This window comes from Vigna angularis, chromosome 8, assembly GCF_016808095.1.
Source record: "Vigna angularis cultivar LongXiaoDou No.4 chromosome 8, ASM1680809v1, whole genome shotgun sequence".
Classification (NCBI taxonomy): domain Eukaryota; kingdom Viridiplantae; phylum Streptophyta; class Magnoliopsida; order Fabales; family Fabaceae; genus Vigna; species Vigna angularis.
Genome location: NC_068977.1, coordinates 2,134,889 through 2,156,995, shown reverse-complemented (window position 1 = coordinate 2,156,995; position 22,107 = coordinate 2,134,889). Strand labels below are relative to the sequence as shown.

At 34.9% G+C, this 22,107-nt stretch overlaps 1 protein-coding gene across 3 annotated transcripts; it reads left to right on the top strand.

Moving 5' to 3' along the window:
- Positions 1-6,185: 6,185 nt before the first annotated feature.
- On the top strand, positions 6,186-21,689 carry LOC108319047 (katanin p80 WD40 repeat-containing subunit B1 homolog KTN80.3). 3 transcript variants are annotated; one of them, XM_017550060.2, is made up of 20 exons: positions 6,186-6,315; positions 6,421-6,815; positions 6,914-7,063; positions 7,246-7,376; positions 8,167-8,284; positions 8,427-8,653; positions 10,361-10,463; positions 11,690-11,760; positions 11,867-11,941; positions 12,020-12,163; positions 12,278-12,500; positions 12,646-13,068; positions 14,287-14,346; positions 14,427-14,545; positions 17,168-17,287; positions 18,198-18,272; positions 18,382-18,494; positions 20,559-20,675; positions 20,771-20,839; positions 21,061-21,689. In XM_017550060.2, exons 3-20 carry the CDS (start codon positions 7,036-7,038, stop codon positions 21,122-21,124), a joined length of 2,280 nt encoding a protein of 759 aa, XP_017405549.1. In that variant the 5' UTR covers positions 6,186-6,315; positions 6,421-6,815; positions 6,914-7,035; the 3' UTR covers positions 21,125-21,689. The 3 variants fall into 3 exon arrangements, with proteins under 3 accessions (XP_017405549.1, XP_052723423.1, XP_052723424.1); XM_052867463.1 differs by having other exon boundaries at positions 14,269-14,346; XM_052867464.1 differs by having other exon boundaries at positions 6,313-6,332; positions 14,269-14,346.
- Positions 21,690-22,107: the final 418 nt, after the last annotated feature.

Here is a 22,107-nt window from a genome sequence, read left to right as displayed (position 1 = left end):
CTCACATTATATTTATATCAATTACTATTCCAAAATTCCTTCTTTTTATTTCTAGACTAGATATTATCACTTTCACTCAAAATTTAAACCTTACTTGCTTTACAATATATTAACCTTTTTTTCATTCGGAATTCAAAATAAGCACGATTTAAACCAACTTTTTTAGAGAATTAATATCTTTATAAACTTAAATTGTCCTGTGTATATTGCTAATTAGTTTCTCAAATAAAATTTATTTTCTAAATTTTTAATTTTAATTAATTAATTTAGCAAGGAAATTTCATTCGTTTTCTTTTGGTTTAACCCTTCGTAAGATATTTTTTTTTCTGAAAATTTCAAATAGGTCTCTTACTTTTTTTTTGTTTTAATTGAGTCTTCATTTTTGTAAAATTGTTCTAATTAGAGTCTTAACGTTAAATTGGACTCACGTAGTTAGATTGACGTTGATGTGACATGCTGATGGTATTTTTTTCAATGACGTAGCCTAGTTATTTTGTTAATTAAATGATTCTCACGTGTATATTATCATTTTTAATTAAAGATATTGGGAGAAAACTGAATTAAAATCAGACCCATTTCTTCGAATTAGAGATTGCGGAAAAGAGAATCAAACTTCGTTCTTTGAATTAGGGTTCCTTGGGATGAAATTTGGAATCAATTGCAGATGACCCGTTCATGTTCGCGATTGGGGTTTCGCATCTCTCACAAGGTCACAATTCTCAGAAGGGGGTTTCTCTCGTGGTCTCTCGTTCTTCTTTTGGTTGTAGGCTATGCGAATGGAGGAGAGGGACGTGTTTAGGGCTTCCATGGCACGATGAAGACGAAGGTGGCTCGCAAGTTAGGATTTCGCGATTTGGTTTGTTGATTTTGGACTTCGTGATTTAGGTCTAAAGAAGATGATGAAATGTGATTCTGCGATTCTGGTTTTGTTTTCGGGTTCCTACTCGTTTCTTGTAGGTTTTGTTGGCTTATGGAGGCGCAATTTCTCCGACTAAGGCAAGGCTTTCTGGAAATTTGGGTTGCGATGTTGGTTCAATGGAGAAGATGAAGATTTCTGCGATTTAGGATTTCTTCAAATTAGGATTTTTGTTTTCTGAGTTTTGAGATTATGGGTTTGCAAGTCTTCATGGAGGCGCAATCTTGGAGCAATAGTTGCTTGAATGTGGATTAGTGATGGCGATGTGCGATTTTGTGGTGACTAGTAGTGGTGATTTTGGTAGCTCGTAGTAGTGTGAGGCTTGCGATGAAGACGAACTAGTGTTGCATGGTTTCTTTTCGCAATTTTTAATTCGAAGAAAGTCCTAAGTTTAATTCAAAAATTTATCAATTTCTTTAATTAAAGATTATTAATATACACGTCAGAATCACCAAAACGAAATAACTGCCTACGTCAATTAAAAATTACACCATCAGCATGTCACGTCAACATCACTCTAACAGTGCTGGCCCAATTTAACGGCAGAGCTTTAACTGGAGCAATTTTGCAAAACTGATAATCCATTTGACACGAAAAAAAAAATAAGTAAAGGACCTATTTGAGATTCTCAGCCAAAAAAAGGATCTGGTGAAGATTAAACTTTTCCATTTTTTTTCTATTGAGTCTTGTTAATGAATTTCTCAAAATATATTTTAAGAATTGTTTCGCGAGTGGAGGAAAATATTAAAGTCCAACTATTCGTCTTCCAATTCTTCACGTATAAATCCAAGTCTTTTTCGGTCTGTCGAGTCCCTTGTACATCAAGGATGACACCTACAGAAAATACTCCAATGTCAAAGTCAGATTAATTTAGGCATAAAGCAATGAATGTTGTAATTAATGTGTAGCTCACTTCCTTACTACAAACCACTATTTAAAGATTTTGTCATGGTTTTTTTTTTATATTAAAACTAGTCTAATTAGGTCCAAACATGACTAATCTTGATTTAACCTTTAAGTGAAATGGTTTTGGAGTTTATCTTCTTTAGTTTGGTTTAGATTGCCTCGTTTGGTGAATGGTCATCTGATTTGTTGTTTGGCTGTATAGTTTGTTGTCTAACTGTCCAGTTTGGTGATTGACCATTCAATAAATTGGTTGATTGTCTAGGTTGGTGACTTATCATCAAGTTTGTTGGTTGACCATTCGAGTTGGTGATTTTTCGTTCGATCTGTTGTTAATTGACGTCTGGTCCATTGGTTTACCATAATGACTTGTATTATAGTCTATTGGTTGACCATCCAAATTGACTGTTCGGGGTTGATTATTTGTCGTCTGGTGTATTGGTCAACGAGCTAGAAACGATAGATGCCATTGTAGAGCTCAACACTTAAGTGACATAATTAAGCCTCAAGGTGTCTTCAGGTGTCGGAGTAATGGCTAACCAATTAAAGAAGGAGTTGTTTAAGGCTCAATTAGATTTGGAGCAAGCATTGTAGGCCAATGCGAAATTAAATTCTAAGTTAAAGGACGTCATTCATACTCACTCTAACTGCCAAATAGCTCAAAAGGAATTGGAAGCTCGATTGGCTAATTTTGAAGCGATCGAGACACATTTAAGTGAGTTAAACCTTTGGTTACAATGTTAAGTTGATGATTTCTGGCTTGATTGTGAAAGGAGAAAGAAGATAGTGAAAGGTTCTTTAGATGTGGTCTGCATGTGGTTTAGGTTCTTTGGAACTCGTCTTTAACCATGTTTTAGTTAAGTTGTTCAATTTTAGTGTGATGGGGGTTCTTTGCAACTCACCCTTCACCAATTGTTTAAGTTAAACTGTGCGGTAGGGGCTTTTTGAAAAACTCTTCCTTAACCCTTATAATTAGACCGTATGGTAAGAATTCTTTGCATATGGGCTTCAATCATTTTTAATGTGAGTGGTTTGGCAGGGGTTCTTTTCATAATTCTTCCTTAATCGATCGCTTATGACACAACAAGGGTACTTTCCAAAACACTTCCTTAACTGTTTGACTACTCCATTGACATGGGGTTAGGTAGAACGCTTCCTTGACCAATGGGCTAAAGGATGCGGTAGGGATTCATTTTGGTGAACACTTCCTTAACCAACCTGGTGATTAGTTTAATAGGGATTCGTTGGAAGAACTCTTCCTTAAACATCCGAATGAATCTTTGTGGCATGAGAATAGGAACCCCATGCATTGTCCAAACATGTCGATTGGTTGAGGCTGAATGGTCGAGCCGAATGATCGAGGCCGAATGACCAAGACGAACTATTAAGGCCAAATGACCAAGGTGTCAAGATTGAAGAGACGACATAATTTGAGGCCGAGTGGAATAGTTGAGGTCATATAAGGCCAAGATGAACGATTAAGGCCAAATGACCGAGTTGTCAAGACTGAAAAGTAGATAAGTTAAGGTTGAAGTTGAATCTAAAAGGTTGAAGTTGAATGACAGAGTAATTAAGACTAAAAAATCGACATGTTGAGTCTAAAGTTGAAGTCGAAAGATTGAGGTCAAATGAGGCCAAGACAAATGGTTGAGGCTAAAGGATCCAGATGTCAGTGTTGAAAAGTCGATAAATTGGGTTGAAAGAGGCTAAGATGCAGTTGTGGTCGAACAAACGAGTTGTTGAAGCCAAAAGAGGTTAAGATGATGAAGTCAAATGATGTTATGTTGAATTTGAACAACAAAGTGATCAAGACCGAAAGGTCAAGATGTTGAAGCCAAATGAGGTAGGGATGATGAAGTCGAATGAGACTCTTTTGAGGTCGAATGACCAGGCAATCGTGATGAAACGATCGAGATGTTAAAGCCAAATAAGGTTAAGATGATGAAGCCAAATGAGGTTATGTTAAGGCTAATTGACCTGGCAGTTTAGACCGAATGATCAATATGTTGAAGCCAAATGAGGTTGAGATGATGAAGTCGAACGAAGCTATGTTAGGCCGAACATTCAGGTGGTTGAGACCGAAAGATCGAGATGTTGAAGCCAAATGAGGTTGAGATGATGAAGCCGAATGAGGTTATGTTAAGGTCAAACGAGCAAGCAGTCAAAACTAAATGGTTAAGATGTTTAAGCCAAATGAGGTTGAGATGATGAAGCCAAATGAAGTTATGTTGAGGTCGAACATCCGAGCGGTTAAGACTGAACGAGGCCAACATGTTGAAGCTAAAAGAGGCTGAACATCTAAGCTGAATGATTGGCATGTTGCTCCTTAACATCTTCTATTACTATATTGCTCCTTGTGTTTCTTATGGTTACTATGGGATTAAGAGATGCTCGCTCAACCTTATGGTGAGTGCCAAAATGTTTCAGGTATGAGATCAAGCCTTCAAGTCCAATTCCTCAATCTCCAACTATTCACTCACAAATCTAAGTATTGTTCTGCCTGAAAGGTCTGTTGTATATCCAAACTGATCGAATGACAAATAATAATAAATTCACATAATCATTGTATAATAAACATAAATGAGAGTTTTTATATATTTGAGAGGTCAATATTTGTTTTAGTTTAATCTTACACTTTTTAGTTAGAAATATTTTGCATAACTATAAAAAGTTGTAGAAAATATAAGTAATGTCTTGAAACGTGAAATATCAACTAATAAGTTATAAGTTGTGTTAAAAATCAAACTTAATAAATGGATAAACATAAAAATTCAAAAACTAGTTAAATAATAAATTTAAAGAAAACATAAATTTTATTTGAAAAGAAGATTACAAAATCAAGAAAGAAAGCTAGAAAAAAAGCAATAAATTCTATGTCAACAAAAAGAATCTAAAAAATATTATGTTTTTAAAAAAAATCTCTTAAAAAGAAAAATATATATATTTGTTTTTTTTTTCATTTTAACTTTTAGTTTTCGGTATGCAAGTGCATGAATTATTGACTTTGGGGCAACAAACCATATGATATTTTATTCCATTGACTTCTCTCATTCAACCCTGCCACTAAGACTTGCATTGCAAATGCAAATGAAATTACATACCTAGTCACAAGCATTGGAACTATCACATTATCACCCTCACTCTCCTTATCTCACATTCTCATTATTCTTACACTATATAATAAATTAACGTATGTAAGTCAAATAATTGAAGAATTCAATAGTGTGGTATTAATGTACTTCACTTTCTGCCTTCTTCAGGATGTTTTCAGCCAGAAGATTATTGAGCGTGGTGCTAAGAGAGAAGGGCTATACTACCTAGATGATTTTAGCAAAGGAGAAGCATATCATGTGCACCACCATTTTAGTAGCAAAGAACGAGAAATATGGTTATGACATCGTCGTTTGAGACATCTATCATTCAGTTATCTAAGACATTTATTTTTAAATTTAAAAAATATTGAGTTTACATGTAATACCTGCATTTTTGCTAAAAGACATAAAACCTCATATCATACGAGTTTGAATAAAAGTAATGTTCCTTTTACTCTAATACATTTTGATGTGTATAGACCTTTCCCTATCACTATCATATATGGTCATTGTTGGTTTCTAATATTAGAAAAATTTATTAACCATCACAAAACATACTTCAAGTAACATATTTTGGGATGTTTATTCTATTTGTAAATATTGTTTTATTTTATTTTGTTATTAAACTCACAAAAACAAAACATAAAATTTTAATATTCAACTTTAAATTCTTACTAATTTTTTTGCTATATATTCCATTTTATATTTTTCTTTCTACAATGAATAATTATAATATCAATGTATTACACTTTTATAACTTTCTTCGGTGTTTCATTAAATTGTTACACCAATCATTACAATAATAATTTACATTCTAAATTAGTTTACAAAACGGAAATTGAAATTATACTCAACATTTACTATTCTTTATTAATATTTTTTTTTCATTCTTTTAATCCAAATTAAAATTTAATTTCACATTTGTAACCATTACTTTTAATTTTAATTGTTTTTTCTTTTTTACATTTTTCCTCCCTTTCACTTTTCACCATTTTAAAAAATGAAAAACCTTAAACGAAACTCGATTTTTCAGAGTTCCAATCACCATCTGTTATGAACACAGTGTTTCACATTAGAGACCGAATTCTACTCTTTTTTAAAACAAAATCCTTAACATAATTTAATTCGGCATAAGTCTACTTTTGGTATTTTTTTAAAAAGGTTTAGTCAGGGAAAAAATACTAAAAAAAAGTGCACACTGCATATTCTAAAATAAAATTTGAAAATAAGTTATGAAAAAAAAAAAAGGTACAGGTGGAATGAACAGTGGTTGTGATGTGAGTGAGTGAAAGATGACGAATGATTAGGGAAGGTAGTAGCTAAAGATGAGAAAGGTGAAGGGAGTCCATTGGAGTTGAGTTTTGTTGTGTGGTCTTTTCAATTTTGATTTGCGGAGGGAGGGAGGTGAGAGAGGATAAAACGTGGAACGTAGCTTTCCTATTTTTATTTACATATTTTCCTTTTTTCTATCTATTTTTACAAATATATTTTGAACCTTCCCACTCTCAGGTTAATTTGAACACAAGCATTACGATTACCGACTACCGAGGGACAAGGTCACACAGAGATCGTGAAAGCGCCGAGCAGTTTCAGCTTTTGGCTCCCACACTCGTTCGCTCGCTCACTCACTCACTCGTAGATCCAAGGAAGTGGTGAAGCCTTCGCTCCATGTGACGGCGGCGTTAGCATTATTACTCTTAATTCGTAAACCTTTCAGGCTTATCGTATCAGTCACACACTCTCTGGTTGTGGAAAATTTTGAGACGAGCAGGCACAAGTTAATGTATCTCTCTATGTGGGTTACTTGTTTGAATCATGCTGTGTGAACTCTGAAGCAATCTCTTCTGCTACTGCAACTGCAACCAACCGCCCTTTACCTAACAAGAACAAGAATAAAAAAGAAGGTTAGGTTAGGTTCGGTTGGTCTTTGTTTCATTTCAGTTTCACTCTCTCCATTTTGATCTGCCGTGACCGACATTTATTTTGTGGGGGCCTGGAGCAGCTTGGGTAGCGAAGATCTGGGTATCTTTGTGGACCAAATTAGATCTCGGGACTCGAATGTCTCTAATCGAGAGCTGCTGTTCCTGTCACTACTGCAATTGCTAGGGTTTTTTATTCATACCGATGACTACCAAACGCGCCTACAAGCTTCGTATCCTTCTTGGCATTTCTGCATTTTGTTTGATCTATGCTGTGCTCTTGCCATTCATTTTATTTTTCATCTTCAGATCTCTCTGCTATCTGTTGCCCACTTTGCTTTGTTATTCTTCTGTTGTGTGTGTGGGTTATGGTTGGTACTTGCTGGTTGGCTTGGCCTTGATGAGTTATGTCCAGAGGAATTTGTAGCACATGCTTCTTCCGTCAACTGCCTCAAGATTGGACGTAAATCATCCAGGGTTCTTGTCACTGGAGGTGAAGACCACAAGGTCAATCTTTGGGCTATTGGCAAACCTAATGCCATACTGGTTCGTTTTCCTCCTCTCTCCTCATCTTTTTTTTAGTTGCGCCTTAATTATTAACATTGTTTTCCTTGTGCGGGCTTCTTGTTCCCTCTCACATTTGAAAATCATTTTTTAATTATTTGGAGCTGTTCCAAACTAGTTTGCACAGTAAATGGTCGCTGATGAAAATGGTGTTGCATGAAAACTTCTCGTCAGGATACCTTCGGATTAATTTACTAAGTTATACCTAATGTCACACCACGACATCATCGTTTCCATTTCTTTTATTTGGGTTTGTTCTTACATATTGTGACTACGCTCGTTGTATTCGGGCTTTGGTTTAGTTGGTCGGGATTAAATTTAAACAGACCAATAAATTTTAAGGCTAGAAATTATCCCCTTCTGGTGTTTTTGTTTTGACATCTTTATGGTATATATTTGAGATTGGGTGAAAGGGATTCCTCTCTCAAATGTTCAAAGTGAGTGGATTCCATTTTTTTTTCTGGTTTCAGTTGAAAACAACCCAATATGTGCTGCGCTGCTTATCCCATTCTGACAAATTCAACCCATTAGACCTTCTAGAATCTAGACGGTACTCAGTTTTTAGCTATTGGGATGTCCTCTTGGCCGTTGGGGACAACTGATCAGTTTCTTATCTAGATACATTCTTTTTCTTGTTTTTACACCAATAATGCTGTCATCATCTTTTTATTTACTTTTGTCTGTCTCAATCATATTTTACAGAAATATGGTCCTGTAGACAAAATAATATTTGTTTCTGTATTTTAAGTAAGATCTGTTTCCCGTACTGCAGAGTTTGTCAGGACATTCAAGTGGAATAGACTCCGTAAGCTTTGATTCCTCTGAAGTCTTGGTAGCTGCTGGTGCTGCAAGTGGCACTATCAAACTTTGGGACTTAGAAGAGGCAAAGAGTACGCAGTTTCTTGCCATTCACTTTAAATGGTTTTAATTCACCAATGAAAAGAGATTTGATTAATCTCAGAATTTATTCAGTACTTTTTCTTGCCCATACCGACAAATTTATTCTTTGACTTGCTGTGTTTCTTTTGGTAGTTGTTCGTACTCTTACTGGTCATAGGTCCAATTGTACATCAGTGGACTTCCATCCTTTTGGAGAGTTCTTTGCATCTGGTTCTTTAGACACCAATCTTAAGATATGGGACATCAGAAAGAAGGGTTGTATCCATACATACAAAGGTCACACTCGAGGGGTAAATGCAATCAGGTTTACCCCAGATGGACGCTGGGTTGTTTCAGGTGGAGAGGACAATACTGTAAAGGTTATAATTGCTTTCCCTTTTCATGATACTATCAGAGTCAGATTCAATAACTAGACCTGCCTTGCATGGTTTTTCAACTATACAAGGAAAAAGTAGTCAATCATATTGAACCATATATACCTATGTATTGCATGGTTTGCCTCAAATAAAAATAATTAAGATTTGCAGTTCAAGCTTGGTACATATTGAACCACGGAATGAAAACTGCTGGGTTATGTACATGATAATGAATACCCTCAATGAAAAATAGCAAGTTCAGGTGTCTACTGTTGTAACCTTGTTCCATGAAATGCTTGTAATCAGAGGGTGAAAGAACTGAAAGAGGATATAAGTTATGATTTTATTGATATTCTGATATCTGAGTACAGAGAACATATTTTAATAATACAGAGATAGGGGTAGTTAAGTAACTACCCATAACAGAAAATACAGCTGGCATAACCACTGGCTTAGCTGGAAGAATATCCTATACTAATTTGGGTATATTTGGACAAACTTTACTAAAAAGACTTCTAAGAGATAAAAAGGATAAAAAAAAAGATCAGTGTCTTCAGAAGTTAAAATTAGCTTTTGGACAAGTTAAAAGATAAAAAGTTGGAATAGCTATATGAGAGAGCTTGTATTAACTTGTTCATAAGTTAATTCTAACTTGTAGAGAAGCTCATTTCATTTTCTTTCCTAGAAGTCCTTTTAGAGAAGTTTGTTCAAACATGTACCTTAATACAGAATATGCATGTTTTTCTCTTTACTGTTACACAAAGCAGTAGCTAAGAAAAGTCTTATACTCCATTACTGGGTGAGTGAGAGAGAACAGATATAGAAGTGAGTATAATAAACATGATAATTTGAGGTTATACACATAATATGGTAGTACAGGTGAAAAGAATAAACATGATAATCTGAAGGTATACACATGGTAATGGTAGTAAAGATAAAAGAAGAAATTAAGCTGTCCATGGCAGGATTCGCAAAATTATTGGTGTACTATGAGGCCAGCTAGGGCTGTATTGTGGACTGCTACTTCTTCACAGACTGAATGGGAATCTAATCTTGGTGTGTTAGGTACTATGTAGATTTCTTGAGGTGTTTGCTCTTTATTGGTGTGTAGAATGGTCTTATTGAAGCTTGTATTACACTTCCCTATCACAATCCAAGCAATACAAAATTTATTTTTAAACATGCAAAGTGCCCCTTAACTTTCCATGGCTTTTTATAAAAGCTTATCCAGAAATAAAGGGGCTAAAATTTTGTGGTTGTGTTCTGTTTATGCATTCATTTTGTGCATTTGATTGGAGGGAAATGCTTGCATTGCTTTGATGATGTCGTTTGCCGTAAACTAGCTCTAGTGGCATGTAGAGAGAATGGACAGTTTGCTGCATTCTTGAGTCTACTTTTAGTGATTACCTTTTTTTTAATGTTTTTCTCCAATGTGTGTTTGTTATATAGAAGAAATGTTCCCCTTGCCGCTGAGTTGGAAGCAAATTATCCAATCTTTCAATTAGTATAGACTATAGTATGACTTCTTGAAAAAGTCGGTAAAATTTTATACTCATTATCATGGACTTATTGCATAGTACGCAGTATATTTATCTTAATATTTTTATGAATTGTGATTAATGTAATTTTGGCATGCTGTGCTTCATTTGCAAATAAGAATCTATTGTTTTTTTTAATCAATTATGTAAATTATAATGTATATTTTGGCAGTTATGGGATCTGACTGCAGGGAAGCTCTTACATGACTTTAAATGTCACGAAGGCCAGATCCAGTGTATAGATTTTCATCCCAATGAGTTTCTACTAGCAACAGGTTAGTCTTACTTCTCTGATGAAATCATGAAAATAAGTACCTTTCTACCTTAGCAAGAGTGTGTGTGTTTGGTTTGTTATTTGTAGTGAATCCTATACTTGCTACTTTATACACACAATTTCGTCCTAATATTTTCTTTTTCAACAGATAGATGGTGAACTGGATAGAATGTATTTCCCCGGGACTATGTTGTCTTTATACCCGTATTTATACCATCATATATATTTGAACTATAGGCATTGATGGAAATGGAGAAAAGAGAATATACGCTATTGGTATTTTTATTGACATGAGATGTGATAACAAAACACTATCCTTGCACAATGCCTACAAATACTAAGCTTTTAGATCAAGTGTTCACATGGTGCAACTAGGACAAGTCTAGTTTGATACCGCTTCTAATTTATTAAACAACAAGCCTAATAACAATTCAACACTCGCTCTGAAGCTGAGGCTTGCAATGTTGTTTTCCTATTAACCATAAACATTTATATATTATGAAGTGACTTGTATTTAAGTTTTTGGAACAACACAAGTTACTCAACTTGCAAAGCTCACAGTGTGACATGTCAACTATTTCTCCCTCCAAAACCAAGCTCCTTAGCATTAATCCAAATAGGATATACTACATCCCTCCCCCTTTCTCTCTCCCTTTGGATATTTCGAGATAACCCTTTCTGTCTCTTCACCCATCCTCCTACTGCTCCTTGTCTCTCCTTGCCTGCTGGCTGTCTTCTTCCGCCCATCTCATTGAAGATTGGATCCCTCTCCCTACAATTCCAGTTTTTATTATTGACTGTACTGTGAAAGACTCCTCTGTATTATCAGTTGATAAGTATTATTGGTTTCGAGATTAGAGAAAGAAACGATAGAACTTTATTGATGTGATCTCCCTTAGGTCTGGTTCAATGATGAACCCATGTTATGAAAGAGAAAACATGTGTTAGATTTCATCTTAAAACCAATCGATACACTTAACATAATACAACTTTCTGAACACGTCAATACTATTTAATTTGGGATACCTTGACTTTAAACAGTAGGAAATTTTCTTAAAAATAAATAAATAAATAATAATTGTGGATGACTTTATATTATGTTATTTATGGTTACTGCAACACATACAGGGCTGGATTATTGTGTTATCTTTCTGGAAGTTCTTTTTTTTTGTTAATTTCAGTGATTTCGAGTTTAATTTTATTTCATTTATCTCTTCCCATGTTTAGGTTCGGCAGATAGAACAGTTAAATTCTGGGACCTTGAAACCTTTGAGCTTATTGGTTCAGCTGGTCCTGAGGTACTTTTTATCATAGGAAATTGACCATTTTCTTCGAGATGATTCGTTTGGATCAATCTGTCAAGTTATTTTTGGTTTATTTGGACTATTTTTTCTTATATGTTAGACATCTGGAGTGCGTTCTCTTACTTTTAGTCCTGATGGGAGGACCTTGCTTTGTGGTTTACACGAGAGTTTAAAGGTATGCTCTGTTTTTTGGTTTATTTATTTGAGGTAAATCATTTATGAAGGTAATAATGTTCTGCTTGGTTCTGTTTAGGTTTTCTCGTGGGAACCTATAAGATGTCATGATATGGTGGATGTGGGTTGGTCTAAATTGTCAGATCTTAATGTTCATGAAGGAAAACTTCTTGGCTGCTCATACAATCAAAGCTGTGTTGGAGTCTGGGTAGTGGACATCTCGGTAAAGGCACTTTATCTTCAAGATAAAATTTTGCTTCTTATAGGAATTGTTGACTTGTATTTGATACCATTTAATACTAATGTGCCTCTTTTACATTTCTGATCTCTTGTCCAGCGTATAGAACCATATGCACTTAATAGTGTGAACCATCTAAATGGTCAATCAGAAACTAAATCCTCAGGAGGAAATATGACTGTTCTAAATGAGATCAGTGCTAAGGCTAGGCTATCTGTTTCACAAAATCCAGATCAATTACTAAAGGAAACGAGATCTCTTGGGCGGTTGTCAGTTTCTTCTCAAGATTCAGACCCCTTAAAGGAGGGAAAATGTTTGCCATGTATATATCCTTCCTCATTTCTCAATTTCTTATTTTGTTTTTTGAATTTGTTTTAGTCAATTTTTTTTATGTAATCTTTATTGTATCTGGATTCTGTTATCAATTAATCATTATCACTCACTATGTGCTTATGGATTGCATGAAGCCTCAGGAAGTGCACCAACTACTCCTCAAAGGATTAATTTGAACTCCGGTCCCAAAACAGTACCTGGTGGTTCAACCACAGTGGTTAATACAACAGCTCAGAAAAGGAGTTCTTTGAAATCTCACACAACATCCAATGTTCCAATTGTCAATAAATCAGATATTATACCTATAATTGTCCCCAGAACTAGTGCAAGGTCATCAGAGCCTGCAGCTGATTCTAGAAAAGAAGTTGGAGTTGCTGGAAGAACAATGCCGTTCCCCTTACCGTCAAAGGCAGCAGATATGCGTAAATTTTCAAATAATAGAGATGATGTGGATAAGCCCCTCCCTTCTCTGACTGAAACTGCAGCATGTAAGAGCAGTGAATTAAGTGGTTTTGCAGAAAAAAATAATTTCCCCGCTTCTGTAAGCTCTACGCAAGGTATTTCTACATGTTTTAAAGATTTAAATTATGCTAGGTGTCTTGAGACTGGCAAATATGAATAAATTCATTGAGCTCTGTGCTAGTAATCAGCACAAAGTTTTACATATCCTGTATTCACACAACTTGTTTTCCTTTGATATTTATGCAATATGTTTTCTAGTCATAATCTATTTAACTGTAATTTGTACTGTTAATGTTATTGCACTTGTCTAAGTTTTGGTCAAATGGTTGTGAATTCATAGTATTGGAACCTCATTATCATCACACCATATAATCTAATACATGTTACTAGGAGTTTGCTTAGTCTCTTTTACTCCTTCCATATCTAAATCTTATGATTTCATCAGAGTTATGGATAAATTTTTATCAATTAGTGTAGCTGTGAGCTTGTGCTTTATTGACATGTAACAAACTTTTGACGTGTCTGATGAAGGCCATTTTTAAGTACATAGTAACTCAAGCTTTTAAGTGATTTTTTTGACAAATATTTCTTGTTTCTCTTGATATTATCTTATCTGATTATATGTCATGATCCTAAGCCTCAAAGCCCTGATGTTGCTCACAATAATAAAGTAATACAAGTGTGATATGGAAATTAGTTTTGGAGAAGATAAACATAGATTGATTTATATGCCTCACCAGTGAACAAAAGAAACTTTGTATATTGGTCAGATCTGGGCTATGGCTGTGTGGCCAAAGCACACATTGACCTATAATTACTATGGCAAACCATTCTTGTCTTATGGTTTGGGATACCATGAATGTGGATGCCATAAGAAAAGATGGCATGCTTTCCCAGTCTTTCTTCATACGAAAGTGATTGCTCTTAATAATTGTGCGACTTAGGTCTCAAAACATAGTGTTAACTTGCTGGAAGCTTTAACTTGGAAATTGATTTGCATATTAGGAATAATTTGAGCTGTATCAATGTATCTCAATTTGTCATGTGATTGGAAGGACCTTTGCTTAAGTTTTCTTTTGTTGTCTGGTTGTAGCTGTTTGATCTCTGCTTGATTTTTAATGGACATTGAATACAATTACAATGGTATAATGAGACTAAACGTAGACAATGTACTAAGGCAAAATGGTGTGAAGGTTCACTGCCTCATGTTATGGTTTTTACAATGATTGATGGATATTTGTTTGTGAAAATCTGGGTGTGCTTACCCTGTTGGATGGTGTATTAATGGTGTTTAGAATTTCATCTTGCCCCAGACGAAGCTCGAAGCTTGAAAGTGAACAGGGATGTATGCTCCGTGGAAGTGCAAAAAGGAGGTATCTTTCTTTTTGTGAACTGTTGGTTGTCATTTCATTAATATAAATGGTTTCTTAATTTTATGCTCTATAATATGTAGGGAGAATGCGGTCACTCCTCAATTTAGAAAAGAGGGAACGACCTCTTAATTACGAAGGACCTAGACAAGGGATTTCTCACGGACGGATATCATCAGTTCATGTGCTTCCTTTCAGTGGGGTATTATACCAATTCTATTGTTTGCTATAATTATTTATAGCCTTTTTATTTCTATTTTATGTTACTTATGATGATGATTCATAGCTTTTGTCTTAAAGAACACTTAAAAAAATACTGGTATAATCAATCCATTTCTTTGTTTTGTAAGAATGCGCTGAAGTTTCTTTTATCTGGGAGAGGGCAATCAAGTTAGTATCAGAGAATAAGTGGGCCACTCTATACATACTCATTTTGTATCTGCACCCTTTCTATTATAAGGGCAAGTGGGACCTGTGATCATTTTCTTTTGACATATAGTTGTGGAAAGTACTGCCGTAATATGATGGGAATTAATTACAAATGAAATATACAAATAAGAAACACTAGGATTTCAGGTCCTCACAAAAAAGAGATTGTGCAAATCTCAGACTGCAACCAAAGATTACTGAAAGGAAGAAAACTAAAGCACTTTGATGTCCTTGACCCTCACTTTTACTTTGCCTCTATTACTACTTTTTTCCCTACCATTCTAATTTTCCACACCTTATATATCCCCTCTCTTCCTTCTCAGTTCATCATTTCTCTCTGCCCCACAACTAACTTCACAATTCACCGCATCTCTTTTTCCCCTTGATCTCTCAACGGTATCACTCTCTTAGCCTCCCTTTTCTTCCTGCTTTCATATACGTACCACTCTTTTCTATATTTCTATTCATATTCTTTCTAGTATAGAACATTGTTCAAAATCTAGACATGTTAAGATGTGCATTTTTGTCCTTATCTCCATGATATATTTAATTGTTGCTGGTATTGCATGTTTGCAATTTTGGCAACACGTCAAATCTTTTGTAGAAACATTAGGCTGTAGTTCAAAGTTTAACAGTCAATGTAATTGAGAGAAAGCTGCATAATTGGCGAATTGCATCCACATAAAGTATACATTAAGGAACTACATACTGTTTGACACACTCCTTCTAACATTCTTTTTTATTGACTAAAATTTATCGAACACTACAATATCACAAGTGGGTCTCTTTAATACGAAATTGGGAACCCATATAATGTGTAATCTAATAAATTCGACCAATAGTGAAGAGTCTGTTCAAAAGCGTTTGCGGCTAGCATTTCTCTAAAATTTAAAACCCATAGTTTAATAATCTTAGTCTCAGATGCTTTGGTCTCAACTGCATGCTGCTTTGCCTGGCTTTAAGAAAGTAGCATATCCACTAGGTGTCATGTTACCTGATACATACCTTGCGACATTCCTCATCTCAAACTTGATGTGACCACATCAGCCACTTATGATGACTGATTATGGGTCCCATCAAAAGGATATGTATTGAAAAATAATTTACTCGTGCTGTTGCACACATTTCTATCAGCAAAATGTTCACAACATCTTAACGAGTGAAGACATTCGTGTTAAACTTGATAGTCCATGGATTTTGAACCAACATAGGGGGTGTTTCTTGTATAGTTTTTTCTGCAACAATCTTTCCTAGAAATCATGTTTTTTTGGGAATGTTATAAATATGTCTGGAATGTCTAAACATGTTACTGGAATTGAAATATGTTACGTACCTGAGTATGATAACTTGCCGCTCACACCCTTTCAAATCCCCAACAGCACTTAACAATGGGAAAAGACTGAATAAAACTCTTTATTAACTGTAAATATGGGTATCACAATAAAACAACCAATAACTGGGAGCAGGGTCTCCGTCAGTTACTTGAGAGCCTAACCTCTCTTACAAACTCCTTAATCAAAAACGTGCTGTAAACCCTAGGTTCCTCCTATATTAATACTAATTACGCCTTCTCAAAAAGGTAGAGAATAATAGTAATTATGCCTATTTATTATAATTATCTGGTAAGAATATTTCTATCCTTATTTACTATATTTACTTCTATAATATCCTGAGGTGCGTCCCATGAGTTTCCCGCTTATCCTACTGTTGTCAGTTAGACGCTCGTTGGTGCTTCCACTTGCTCAGGATGCTCGTCCTCGCTCCGCTCGTTCCGCCCTTGTTGCTTCCACTCGCTCAGGACGCTCGTCCTCGGTCCTCGCTCAGGACGCTCGTCCGCACTTCTTGTTACCTCCACTCGCTCAGGACGCTCGTCCTTGCTCCGCTCGCTCAGGACGCTCGTCCTCGGTCCTCGCTCAGGAAGCTCGTCCGCACTTCTTGTTACCTCCACTCGCTCAGGACGCTCGTCCTTGCTCCGCTCGCTCAACTCTCTTTCTCTTCCCCTTCTCGTTCGGTCATCGTGCTCCTCCCTTTCAACCGTTCGGCCCCTGTCCTCTACCGTACGGTCCCCTTCTCTCTCCCTCCTATATCTTCTTCTCTCGTAAACTCGCCAGGCCCTAACAAAATATATAATTTTACTAGGAAACATAGTTAAAATGCTATTCTTGGGAATGCTAGATTCTTGAGAATGGTTCTTAAAATTGTCATGCCAAACATGAGAATTTAACATGGATAACCTAAAATTCTTGAAAAACTTGAAAGAATTTCCTACTGAATGCTTCCTTAATGGTTGATTTAATTGTATTGAGGAGGCCGTTGTTTGCTTTGTCTTGTGTCCTTTTCTCTGTTTTCTTTTTACTTGGTGGATGTAATTTCCTTATTCCTCAAAGTTAAACAGAGAGCACATTCTACTGAGAAGGCTACGGTTTCTGCTACTGATGAAGATTCCATTGCTGATGTGATGGAACAACATGATGAATTTCTCAGTTCAATGATGGCTCGTTCAGCTAAGTTACAGGTATTGATGGTTTAATTATGATTTCATAAATATTTTTCAGGGTTCTTTGAATTTATTTGGATTTGTCTTACTGCTATATGTTATATGATAATGAGCCAGAGTCTTTGAATGTTGAGTGTCAACTGGCCAGGGAACTTGATGTGCTTCAGCATTCTTTTTCTTCTCTCAGATTAGAGAAAAAAAAAAGGATCAAGAGGAGAGAATTTCATATGATCATTACATGTCATAGGGATTTAGGTAGGGGAGGAGAAAAAGAGAAAACAAACTCCTTATTATGGAATATAATATTCATATTTGGTGTTTATTGATGTGTTGCAAAAGACAACTGTAATCCTTATTTATACTAATATTACTCTGGTAAGCCTAATTTGAGGAAGTGGATCATGATATATTATGAAATATTGAAGTGTGAAAACACTCCTAAGAGATTGATCATTCCAGATATTTTGAGATTTTCTAGATAATTGATCTCTCACTATACCATCCTATAGAGTTTGGCAATGCTTGATCATAACTTTTATATTAAAAGAAGAAACCCGCTTAGAAAGCTATTAACCAGAAGCTAAGACCATTTTATTAGCAAATATTTATCTCAGAACGTTCTATCGTTGCTCTATAGTTGTTTACATGTGGAACCAGAACCACTACAACTAACTGAACCATTCTGAAGTTTGAACTGAGTTTCTTTTTTTTCCTGGGCGAATTGAATCATACCAATTTGTAGAATTCACAGCCTGACGCAGATAAATTTTCCAAATCAAGCAGAACGAGAAATTGGGTTTTGTATGAAAAGATAAATTCCCTTCAATAAACATTTAGGATTTCTATAGACTTGAATAGAGTTTTGGTAACTGACCCATACCTACATGCAATTATACATTTGCTGAACTTCGAAAGCATTATTTTGCAGATGGTCTTCAGATGTTGGGAAAGGAATGATGTTAACGAGGTCATTGGCATAATGACAAAGATGGATGATCATGCTGTGAGCAGAGTTTTTTTTGTCATTATTGCATACTATCATTAAATTTTGTCCTTACCGTGGTATTGTTAATATGTTGTCATAATTCTTATATAAATAGTTTTTATTCCAGGTGATTGCGGATGTTGTTAGCATTATATTGGAAAAAATTGATATCATTACACTTGATATATGCACTGGTCTTCTACCACTTCTAACTGACCTTCTACAAAGTGAAATGGAAAGGTGAGTGATATCTCTTCTGATGCAAGGCAGCATTTTAAATGCTTTGTGCTGGACAAATGCATTATAGAGGACATAAAATATTGTTGAAAGTAAGATAAAGTGATAGTTACATGGTTTATGAAATGTTCCTTTCATGTGTTCAGTGTCATCCGCACTAGTATAACAGTTGGTATAAGAACCAGATTTCTGTGGGAATGAGGGGAACAACTATATTTTGAGAAAGCAGGTGGTTAGAATAATCCAATGTGGGTAACTAGAGCCTTGATTTACCTTATTTGAATTTTATTGGATAACATTTTTTATCCACACGAGTACTAACTCGTGTGGAAGGTACTCCCCGACAGCAAGAATGAGGAGGCCATTTTTTTGGGGATTTAAGGGAGAGGAGTGGATCATAAATTAAATGGATTACTTTTGCTTGACAATTTATTAAATATATTTTCTCTCAATTTTGTGTATTGAACGAACTTTTAGGTTCTTTTAGCAGTACTATGCAGTAACTTTAAATGTTAACTTTTTTTATTCTGTGGAGAGAAAAAATTATCCAAGGAGAAAAGTCACGGGGAGCCATGGAGTGACAGTGATAATTACTTTGTTAAACTAAGATAACTTTTTATTGGTCTTTGTTTTCACTGTTTCCAATGCAACTTTTGAAAATAGGAAACAAAATGATATTTTGTAACTAAAGTTTATAGATGTTTTCTCAAACCAAACGTTCCCTTAATTCTGTGATATGTTACAATTATATTCTCAAGCAAGGACAAGTTTCTTCTCAATGTTTGTTTCAGAAGACAATTGATGAGTGCCATACATGACAGTCTGAGGTTCTATTTATTCACTTCTCTTGCAAGCACCCTAGTTTTTTCAGGAATCTCTTTGGGAAACTGAATTCCTTCTATTATTTGAAGGAATCAATCTCTAAGTGTAAGAACTAAGATCTGCTGGATTTTGATAGTTACGGATTCATCTGGTCCTTGTACATTACAAACAAATACGTAATTCACCAATACCAATAAAAGAAGTTAATTTTAATTAACAATGTCATAAATTTAAATTTTATTCTAGAAATACCTGTAAAATTAAATGGTTTAAATAGTAGTTATATTTAATGAAATCAGTAATGTAATAATTTTTTCAACCGTGAGTATGATTTGTAATTGTTATTAATCCAATAACTCATCTACTCATGGGGAAGGAGTGGTGGTTTCATTAATAGACTTCATAATAAATTAATACATTTGAAAGGGGTCTTATGTTTCTTATAATTATGACAAAATGTTTCGAATTTCTTTCTTGTATAAAGAATTAGTAGTATTTCTTTCAAGGATCCTGTCTATCGTCTTTTTCTTTGGATAGATTAATTAGTAGATCTTTTATCCTTGTAGTTTTGTTAAATTTATATGAAATCCCAATAATTTGAAAGATTTTAACGGTATCCCCTGTACTTCTGAAAAAACCTTTTTTTTATTAAAAATTTTAATTTTGCTAAATTATAAAGACTTAGATAGCTGATGGTATTTTATTTGACACTCACAACACAAGTTGATGAAACACTAATGTGTATTCTTGCATGTATGTATAACTTAATGAAAGTTAATAGCTGCCAGCAAGTACGACCAGTTTAAAAATTAATAGTGTTAAAACTTTGAAAGTTCAGTAAACTATAAAAACCCACAAAATAAGTTAACCTTTATGAGGGGGATTGGGGAACTACAAGCTCCTGTCAGATGGTGCTTCAAATTTGAGCTGGTTTCAAGTGAGCTACAAACTCTTTGGCTCTTTATTGCATGTTTTATGACTAACCATCAATAATATGGGATAATTTATCTAATAAATTCTACAAGTAATCATTTATAATGTGTCTTAGGCATTCGTGTTAGATCAGCTGTCAAGGTCTACTTGACCATATACCCTTAATTTTTTCCAGTTACAAAATCTTCATCAATGTTGTGATTGTATCCTTAGAGAATATAGAAGATGGGTAATTTTGATGTTTTTACATTTTAAAATTATAATTTCATAGATTTCGTTGTGCTGACAAATTTGATATTCATATGTATGTAGACATCAGGGAATATCCTTGGAAATGCTATTGAAACTGGTCAGAATATTTGGCTCGGTAATCTATTCAACTGTATCAGCTCCACTACCCGTTGGTGTCGATATTGAGGCAGAGAAAAGGTTTTGTTGATTCCTCAGGTTTTTATATATATAATAGTATGTACAAACACATATATATACTCATTCATTTTATGCTGCGTGTTAATGATTGTCAGGCTAGAACGTTGCAACCTATGCTTCCCAGAACTTGAAAAAGTCAAACGTTTTTTACCTTCTCTTTCAAGGTATCAGTTCGACTTTATTTTTTGGCTTGTATGGAAAAAAAAATGTCCATTTATTTAAGCCCAATTTGGCAATGCTAGTTTGGCTTGAACTCTTAAGGCAACATAGAAACATTAATATTTGAAAACTCAAAGCAAACTGATGTTTAGCGAGCCGATTTATTAATGTGGTGATTTAGAATATCTTGTGCTAATTACATTGCTTGTTGTCTCTTTTCCTGTAGAAGAGGAGGATCAATTGCAAAATCTGCACACGAGTTGAATCTGGCTTTACAGGATGTTTCATGATCCTGTCCTGGCTCAATGATTTCTGTTGCTCATGTTTTGCCGGTGCTTTTGGGGGTTTTGTGCATTTTAAAGATTTAAACCTCTAAACAAGCCACCGAATAGTTTGATGCGTTGTCCTCGGGCGTCGAAAGAAGCTTTTTCATGTATGTACATTTATTGCCGGTAAAAGTTAATGGAAATTGATTAGTGGAGGCACTGATAACTGCTAATTCTGCGACATATACTCGAAGCTAAAGCTTGAGAGATGTCACCCTCTGCTGATGGTTGCACAGCTGACTTTAACCAGTCGTCATCTGCTTCATGCGAAGGTCTAAGTAGTCCATTCCACAACTAACCCAATATGTGGCGCAAGATACTTACCGCCTGTCTAATCTCATTTCGAAATTTCATGATTTTTGTTATTGTTCTTTAAGTGCCGTTATGCATAGCGAGTGGCGCCGTTCATATTTCTATTTGTTGCATATTCTTGTATGATCTTCTTTCAATGATTTTCCTTGAATATGACAATGGTTTATGCTCTATGAGATCATAGTCATTCAAAATGATCAGGTATATTCATGGACTATATGATTCCCATATTTTAGGCTATTTAAAAACGGACTCAGTCTAAACTTGTACAGACTAATCTTTGAAGACACTTGGAGTTTGATTCCACAATAGAAAATGCGTTAAGAGTTTGCATCACTTGGAATTTTTAATGTTGAGTAAAGTTGGGAGTTCTTTTATTTTCATGCATGGGAGTATATGTCGAAAAAGAATTTGGATAGAACAGACAGATATCCAGAGGAAGGTGGATACTACGCAATGAAATTCTTGGAGAAAAGTTTTCAAGCCAAAAGTGAAATGCTCGTTTAAGTAAAATTATTTATTGGTAGATCATTGAAAAATGTTCATTTTAAATATAACTTAATTTTAAATCTGGGAGCAAAATTTTGTCTCGCAGTTAAGTTGCGTAATCATACTTTTTGAAGAATAGAATATAC

Coding starts and splice junctions, on each gene's coding strand:
- LOC108319047 (XM_052867463.1), top strand. CDS start 7,036: ATGACTACCAAACGCGCCTACAAGCTTC. Junction 12,501..12,645: donor GGAGGGAAAATGTTTGCCAT/GTATATATCCTT, acceptor GATTGCATGAAG/CCTCAGGAAGTGCACCAACT. Junction 17,288..18,197: donor CTCGTTCAGCTAAGTTACAG/GTATTGATGGTT, acceptor ATTATTTTGCAG/ATGGTCTTCAGATGTTGGGA.